The sequence below is a fragment of the Hevea brasiliensis genome, chromosome 13 (genome assembly GCF_030052815.1).
Source record: "Hevea brasiliensis isolate MT/VB/25A 57/8 chromosome 13, ASM3005281v1, whole genome shotgun sequence".
NCBI lineage: Eukaryota > Viridiplantae > Streptophyta > Magnoliopsida > Malpighiales > Euphorbiaceae > Hevea > Hevea brasiliensis.
In genome coordinates, this window is record NC_079505.1 from 65959398 (window position 1) to 65968825 (window position 9428).

General features: G+C 34.4%; 1 protein-coding gene across 1 annotated transcript; it reads left to right on the top strand.

Moving 5' to 3' along the window:
- The first annotated feature begins 332 nt into the window (after window positions 1–332).
- Window positions 333–8148, top strand: LOC110671798 (probable WRKY transcription factor 32). The gene is made up of 5 exons (XM_021834366.2): window positions 333–732; window positions 812–861; window positions 4131–4834; window positions 4951–5109; window positions 7513–8148. Exons 1-5 carry the CDS (start codon window positions 414–416, stop codon window positions 7874–7876), a joined length of 1596 nt encoding a protein of 531 aa, XP_021690058.2. The 5' UTR covers window positions 333–413; the 3' UTR covers window positions 7877–8148.
- Window positions 8149–9428: the final 1280 nt, after the last annotated feature.

The window sequence follows — 9428 nt, forward strand, 5'->3', positions numbered from 1 at the left end:
AATTCAATTAATTGATTGGAGCTGAATTTAATAGTATGTTAAAAAAAGTCAAATTACACTGTCAGAGTCAAACCTACAAGTAACAAACAATTACCAGCGCCGTTACAGAACTTGTCAAGTCAACAAAAGCCACGCCGATATCCTCACCTAAAGCAACGGAGAAACTGACAGCGTCCATAACCACACTCACCAAAAAGCCACGTGAGTCAATTCTAGTCAAAGACACATATACCCCCTCACTCCCTAATCCCCAAACGACACCCCCTCTCTCTCTAATCTAATGCGATACGCAAAATTCGATTCCCACCATCGAACCGAATATATTAGTATCGGCTCTCAATTTTTCAGTTTCTGTTTCGGACAAAATAAGAAAAAAAGTTTGTGAAACTTTACTCTCTCAGAGAGAATCGGTCATGGCTGAGAGCGAGAGCCTCAAAGCTCTCCAACTACAACAAAACAAACGACATAGTAAGGAACAAAACGACAGCAATCTAGAAGTAGAAGGAGAATTAGAAGACGAAGAAGGGGAAGAAGACATCGATGACGATGACGACGACGACGACGAAGAAGAAGAAGAAGAAGAAAAGAGTCAACTCAGTGAGTTACAGCAACTAACTGATTCTCAACTCGTCTTATCGACCTCTCAAGTGGAGGATTTGAGGGAGTTGAAATTGGAAACCTTAGTGCAGGCGCCTTCCAATGCGATATTATCGGAGAACGATCAGTGTGTAGGTAGGTTTTCTTTTCGAAACAGTTATTTATTTATTTTTGGTTGGGCTTATTGTGAGAGTGGTAGTGGGTGATCTTGCAGGTTCACAGGATAATTCACCTTTAGAAACGCATGTGGAAGCTGAATTCAAGGTTAGGGGGTTTGGCTTACTCATTTCTAGTGTCTGGTGAATTGGTTCATTTTTATTTGTTTATTTATTTTGTGTTGCGAGTGTTTTTTGCTTCATAATTTTGATTGCTATCCACTTTTAGAATCTGTTTGCTTGAATTTGAGTCTGATATGAAAAGTTATTTGCTAAATAGAATTTGGTAAATGTTGCTGCAAAAATTTGTAAAACAGGTTAAATGACCATAACATAAATCCTAGCGTAAGTTTTCCATTGCAGGTCTAACTAATCACAAACTATGATTTGGGGAAAAATATTGAAGCTTTTGACAATGCAGTAGAAATTGTCCAAAATTTTGGTCGCACCATAAATCCAAGGGCTATATGGTTCGTGTTTGAATGAAACTGAATCAGCTGTGTAAAAGGTCTATAAGTTTATGGAAATTATACAACTACAATGTGAAAGGAAAAAAAGGGTGATAACTTGTTAGAAGTTTCTATAAAATTGACTGAGGCTTGCATTTGAATTAGTGAATGAATAATTACTATAAGTATAGAACTATTTCCTTTCACATTAAATGCAATCCATCATATTTGACAATGGAAATATTATCTAAAAAGATTGTCAACATATGAGCAAAGGAAAAAAAAAGAAAAAAAAAAGAAAAGAAAAGAAAAGAAAAAAAAGAAAAAGGATGTTTCCTCCTCTTCATGTTTCTCTTTGAAGTAGAATTGTGGGATTCTGTTGTATAATTGAAATGCTTTCTTATGTTTTTTTTACAAGAGAGCAAAACCTTTGACTTGTATTCAGAAGGAAAACAAAAAATATAATGTTATAATAATGCATACATTGCTTATAAATAATCTTTTATCTAATCGTCTAATGAAGAAAATATTGGAAAAAAAAAAAAATCAAAGCACAAACCTGATGAATCATTGGATTCTTAGAAAATAGAAAACTATATCTCCTCACTCTTGATTCTTTGTCATCGAGAATTGTGGGTGAAAAATATATGCTAAAAAAGTTCTTCCCTTCACTCTTTTTTCCAACCCTTGTGTAATTTTAGATCCATAAATGCCTTTTCCACTAGAGGACCAAAGGATTATATGATACAAACCTTCCCCATTTGATAGTTTCCAAAATTATGTTTTACCTAGGATTGGTGGGAGACTCTATTGCTTGGACTCTTTCACTTTATCTCGTGAACCCATGTTAAACTTATATATTTACACCTAAAATGGACATGAGTATTTAAGTATAGTCCTTCACATCTATGGAACAGCTATGAACAAATATAACTTGCCAATGTGTTGGATATGTACCTACCATTTGTAATGAAGTCTGAGCAATTTAGTGATGTAGAACAAGTGACTTGAGGGTACTTAGAGCATGCTGACTGACAGAAGTTAAAGAGAGCAGCCCACAGGTCTTAGCATCAAGCAGATTCATGTTCCTTTAGGATTTCAGACTACAACCCCGCCCCCCGGGGAAAGACAGTATATTTCTTTTATTTTCCAATTTCTTCTAAGATTTAAGTTTTTGTAATAAACTTCTATTCCTTTTGGGACTTATATTGTTGACTTTTCTTTTCTTCTATCTTTAGGATTTATATTTGTGAAATTCCTAATTAGTTTTTATTAGGGGCAAGCTGTTGGCTTTTGTTTCCCTGTTCCCTTTAGGATTTATGATAATCCAGGCTATTACTAGACTGTTTAGGATTATAATTATAGTTTTCCTCACTAATATGTATTGCTGGAACAATATTATTCAGCTAGTAAAATCAGTATTTTTCTCTCTTTTTGAGCATAAAGTTCCTGCAGAAACTTGTTGGGATTTTGTTTCCATGTTTTAGTTCCATAACATTAGTCGTGAGATTTTCACCAACTATATAAAATAACTTTCATAAAATATAGATGTAAAAAGTTCCAAAAAAAGTACTGTATCACTTTAAGCACAACATAAAAATAATACTACATTGAAGGAAGCATTCCCATCACAATTAACTTCTTACAAGTTAAAAATATATATAGTATCTCTATCTCTCTCTCTCTCTCTCTCTCTCTCTCTCTCTCTCTCTCTCCCTATCTAATAAATACAAAGCTGGAAGCTCAAATGGATGAAATTTCAGGCATGTTAATACCATTCAGTTTACTTCATGCCTATACAGTGTGAGTTTATTGCAATCCCACTTTGGTGCGACATTTTACACGTTGAAGTTTTGGCTGAAAGCTCATTCATAAAATTACATAATTTTACAAGCTGATCATGATTTTCACAACATTGCCCCTTCCATAGGTCTTCAATCCTTGTGAAGGCAGGAATTTATTTCAAACCTTTGGCAGAGATGTTCATGCTTTAGAGTCCTTGCCTACTAATTTGTTACCTTTGTCACTAACCACAATCAAAATCCTATATTCAAATGTAAGATTTACTCTTCCTGCTATATCATCATTCAGGTGACTCCTTATTTTCATCAACATGCTGAGCTATAACAATGCTTTGTAACTTGCAGAAAAAGGAGAAAGAAGGTATGAGTTGGTGCATGTACAAGTTATATCTTCTGGGCCAACGTAATATAGGTTAGAGACATATACTCAACTAAGTCAGAAAATGGTTGGTCTGTTGTTTGGTTTAGATGATAAGTTACTGAGATAGGCTCTTATGTGAAGTGTTGGAATATCACCTGTGGGAACAAGTCTCCCATTGGTAGTGTACAAGACAATTAAGGGGCATATAAGTGTAGGAAAACCAACCCATAATGGCTTAGCCATTTTGGTGATGGAGAGCCCAGTTTTAAGCCTAGTTCAACGCGTAGCCTACCAGTTTGATATTCACACTCTTGGGTTCATAATTCTCAACATAAAGAATTAAAGATTGGTGACTATTTTAGTAATGTAGCTGGATAGAAAAGAACAATTTGGTTATATTTTACTAATAATTTATTCATGATTTGTTCTATTCATTACTTCATTAATTGTTAATTCCTCTCTCTCTCTCTCTCTTTTCTTTTTTTTCTTTTCAAGTTTTAAAATATTTAATATAAATGTCTGATTTTATATGGAGTGTTGTTTCTGAGGCACAAGCGCTACACTCTGTCAAGTCAGTGGCTACAGTCTATGCTTTTCTAAATTGCTTGCTGGAACCTTGTACATGTGTATAAATTCGAGAACTATCCAAAAATGAGAATATTATACCATATTGATGAGCTGTTGTCTGCTTCATTCGTGAAATTTGAGATTGTAAATGAATGTTTTGTTTCTTCTCATTGTATTTATTCTTTCTAATCTTGTCCAGAGGCAAGATGGGGTGTCACACGCAAAAGTTTTGGGAAGTGCAACAACCCAGGGTGCTGGAGCTCAGATCCAAAATGAGCTTCAATCTTCTATATGCTCAACTTCTTTGTCAGAACTTTCACCAACTTCTGTTACCCAACCGATTTCATCTGCTTCAGGTCCAACTTTACCAGAACCAAGACTGTCACCATCCAAGGCTTATAATGCATCTACACAAGAAGCTGATCGACAAAATTCTTCTGATCTTAAAAGTCTCTCTGCTCCCATTGTGAAAACACGTATCCCTGATGCTTACAACTGGCGGAAATATGGTCAGAAGCAAGTGAAGAGTCCTAAAGGTTCTCGAAGCTATTACAGGTGCACATACTCTGATTGTTGTGCCAAAAAGATCGAGTGTTCAGATCATTCAGGCCACGTGATTGAGATTGTTAATAAAGGAACCCACAGTCATGATCCACCTCAAAAGAATAACTACAAAAGGGAAAGCAAGGTTGCATTATCATCTCGGCCTATTTTGAGCAATAGTTTAATGGAACATTCCATTAGCATACTTAAGGATTCAGATCAGGCCACATTGCCAAAAGAATGTATGCAGGAAACACCCATGATTCCTGACAAAAAGCGGCAGAGTTCAAGTGGCTCCAATTGGAATGGGAGAATTCAAATCAAAGAGGAGCACGTCTGTGAGCCTGAACCAAAACGAAGGTAAGTTTTTCTCATAAATTTTATTTCTTATGTGATATCAACACTTTCCTATGTAATTTTAGAGATTCATTTTTGGAGATCATTTAGCTTTAATATTTTTGCTCCTTGTTGGCCAGGGTGAAAAAGGAGAACTTAGAATGTTCAGGTACACTCCTAAAACCTGGAAAGAAACCAAAATTTGTTGTGCATGCAGGGGCTGATGTGGGAGTCTCAAGTGATGGGTACAGATGGCGCAAATATGGACAAAAAATGGTGAAGGGAAATCCCCATCCCAGGTGCATGTTTATTTCTTCATTTATTCGTTGACTTGACAGACTATTAGACATTTAACATGCCATAATGCTGTTTAAGATGTACTGTAACTATGAATTGCAAAGTTGTAGTTTCTTAATTATGGTTTGTGCTTCTTTTTTATTCATCGTAGCGGAAGAATGTTGATTTATCATCTTCATTTGTGCAATGTTCTTTCTCCCGTCCCCCCTTGTTCCTATTTTCTTCGGATACAAACTCATGTCATTGAAGTCATATTCTTTGGATGTGTATTTAAACCAGTGTTTTATTTTGCAATTTGGACTTTGACTAAAGCACTTGTAATACAATTTGATCTAAATTGTTATGGCATATTTCATGATTGTTAGAAGAAAATTTTTGTATGCCCAATATTTTATATCCCCACCCTTTTGATTGCTTCATCACGGGATTTATATGTTGTGGTGATGTAGAAAGTTAGTGGTTCTATATGTTTTATGTGCATGGTCCTTTGCTTTTTGTTTTGATTTTTCTATGTAGAAAGAGAGGCCATGGGAGAGGGGGTGTTGAAGGGAGCATAAAAGGGTGCCTGGCATTTTGAGTGCTTGGGGATGAGTTCCCTTTCTTGACTATCTGCTGACACAAGGAGGCAAAGGAGATGATTCATGGTCCATTTTCTAATACAATTTTTTAAGGTGAACCGGGTTTCTTTTCAGGATTGTGAAATCCACTGGGTTTCCTAAAAAATATTGGATTAAAATGGACCTTTGAAAGTGTGTGAATGGCTGTTGTTTAAAGAGTTATAGATGCGGGTAGTTACTTTAAAAATGGTGAAAAGCAAATTCTAATGGGTTGGTGCTGTTTCTGTGAACGTGTCAGTGACTTTATTGCCCATTGTGTGTGCAATTTTGATGATAATAGTTCTAACAGCATGTCTGCTTCTTTTCTGGGTAAGTAGGATAATGCAAAATCTGTTCCTAAGCTATTGTGGTACTGGCGTGGGAACTTCAATTGGAAAGTTAATCAAATGGTATACAACTTTGGTGTGCTGAAGAGATCTATTAGTGAAAGAATGAACTGAACATCTGAGGTTTGAGGGAGTGTAGCAGTCTCATTCAAATTCATGTACTGATAGTTGAATCTTGTATAGTTCTATGTTCTATAGTTGCATCTCAATTTTTTAGCTTCTAATGGCTTTGATACTGCAGAGTTTAGGATACTTGGGCTTTGATAGTTGGGATGAAAAAAGACCCAAAAAAAAAAGAAAAGACAGGTCTTTGATGTTCAAATACAGTGTACCTTCACTCCTATCAAGTCACTCATTTTTATGGATTCAACTACTGTTGGTCTCCTTGTTTAACATATTCTTCAAAGTTTGAAATTTGGTGTGCTTGGTCAAATTGGTTACAAATTTTATGCGTTTAATGCTATATATTTCCTACTGATTCCCTCTTATAATCTAACTGGAGAATGCTCATCCAGATGAACTCAATTGGTAGTCTTGGCCATTCCAACCTTATTAGAAAATGGGAAACAAAGAGAGAAAAGAGGTTAGATTATGTATTTTTATCTGTTGTTATGACATGCACCATAGATGCTATTCCCTTCAAGGACATTATTCCCTTTAACAGATCAAGTGAATGTTGGTGAGTGTCCTATAGGGGACCGAAGCCCTGGTGCCTCATGGATGGTGAGAAGTGGAGAATAATGTCATTTCGTTTGAGGTACCAAGATGATTTATGCCAAGTTGTTCTTCTGGCTGGGGGAAGGTGTCTGAATTGAAGTAGTCTCTATGGTTTGGGTCATTTCTTGTGAGATAGCTTTTAGAGAGGAATTGTCTCAAATAATTCTGAAAGATTGGCTTTCATTATATTAGTTCAAATGAGTGTTGACGAGTGTCCTGCTGCCTGCAACTAACTCAAGTCCCTCGTGATTTTTGGATGATGAACAGTGGAGATAGTATTGTCTCCTTTGTGATTGCAGCATGACCTTTGCACGTCAGTCTTCTGGTTCTTGGATGGGTAACGAGTTAAATACAATTCTATCAAGTATTCCAAGTAAAGTGGTGATTCTTGTTCCATGCAAGTAATATAACCAATTTGAGGTCACATGCAAGAGTATTGGGCATATGGTTCTGCAACGATGAAATCAAAGTAGGTAGATAAGAAAACTTATCATCTTTTTTATTGTTAATATTAAGAACCCTTAAACTTTATCAAATAAAAGGAAGGTTATATTGTGTCAGAATTCTTTTTTTCCATATGTGACCTGATGGAATCTTAACATCTTCGAAGTGAGGAAGTATTTTACAGAAGCACAATCATTTTATAAGCTTTACTTGCTCATTCCTTGATCTGAATCACTCCCAAATTCAATCCACCCTGTGTGTCATTCTGTTGTTTTTATTTATTGCTCAAGCAAATTTGCAGGAACTATTATCGATGCACATCTGCTGGATGTCCTGTTCGTAAGCACATTGAAACAGCGGTAGATAACACAAATGCTGTCACTATAACATACAAGGGAGTGCATGACCATGGCATGCCTGTACCAAAAAAGCGACATGGTCCGCCAAGTGCTCCCCTTGTTGCTGCTGCTGCTCCTGCTTCTATGAACAATTTGCAACTCAAGAAAACTGATACATTCCAGAAACAAGTAACATCAACCCAATGGTCAGTGGGAAAGGAAGGTGAATTAACCAGTGAACCCTTAGACCTTGGAGGTGAGAAGGAGAAGGCAATGGAATCAGCTCGAACTCTTCTAAGCATCGGATTTGAAATCAAGCCTTGTTGACAGATCCTTCTCCCGACTATGTCACGATAAAAAATTATCCATGAACAGGCCTCCCTTGAAAATTGCATAGCTGTTTAGATGTGAATTATCACGTTTGATGATTTTTTTCCCCCTTCACTATTTTTTTTTTTAATTTTCAATTTTCCTTCGTCCAGGCTTCCAGCCTTTCGTCAGACATTTGTATATTTTGCATTGTACGCAATCAGGAATCGTTTGAAAGGTAGTAACTTAATAGTATTGGAACATAGAATTGGATGACACCAATTTTTCCAGATCATGGTTTGGAACCTATTTCAATATCTCCATTTCAGGAGCGGCTTCTCATATTTTTGCCCAGATCTGTAAGTGTCATTTGTTGAGTGATGAAGTTGGTCGAGCAGAGAAGCAGTAAATCTGTTAATATGCCTGCAAAATACCTCTATGTTTCCGCAATATTATATATATATATATTCAATTTGAATATTTTAATTTAAATGCTATAGAATTTTGTATTTTTAATCTTTACCTATGAGTATTGTGTGACAGAATTAGCTTGGGATTTTAATTATAAGTTTTAATTTGATAAATAACTTTTATGAAATAAGAGTAGTATTATAGAGTTTCAATTAGCTCTATGGTCAAACACAATTCACATAGCAAAAGTTTTGTTTAAACAATTTATTTGCGATAATTCAAGAAATTAGCGAAAGTTGATTTATTTTTCTTAATGGGATTCGAAATGAAAATATTTTAATTATTCATTTAAATAAACAGTTAAAAAAAACTCTAAATTTTCTTTTGTAATAAAAGAGAGATTAAAACATTGAAGTATTTATTTTTTGAGTTACGAGAAATAAATCTTTCTTTTAATTGAAGATTTAAATTTGAATGTTATTTAACGAGATTTGTAAAAAAAATCATTGAGTCGATGAGTAAAGTGTGCAGTTTACTTGCATACTTAATCTGCATGTTTTATTAATATTCTCTGATATTTCAAATTTTTTATTTTTTTTGAGTAGTTAATTTTATTTATATAAAAATATAATATATTAATTTATGCTTTTTTTATATATTTTATTTTTATTTAATAAAATATATATATTTTTATTTTTATAAGAAAATCATGTACTAAAATATTGTTCATTAGTTATATTACCAAGAATTTAATTTACCATTAACGAGTGAGATTTGGTTCCAATTAAAGAAAATCTAATTAACTAAAAGAAAGATTATAATTTAATGATGTAGCATTTGTCAAAAGAGAATCCCGCCAAGAAGCTGGAAGCAGTAGATGCACAATTTTATGAGGTACTAGTAGTAGGGCGATTAGTACATTTATTGAAGTCTCCCTTGGTGGCTGCTTGCACTGGATCAGTTTAAATTGAATACAATAAAATAAATTATTTTAATTTAATAACTTAATTTAGTACTTAAAATAATTTGATTCAGTTTGGTTTGATTTTATATTATAAAAATTTCAGATTCGGTTCGATTTTGAAGAGAAAAAAATTGATTAAACTAAACTGAATTAAATAATTTTATTGATTTTTTATTTGATTTATTTTTATGAAAA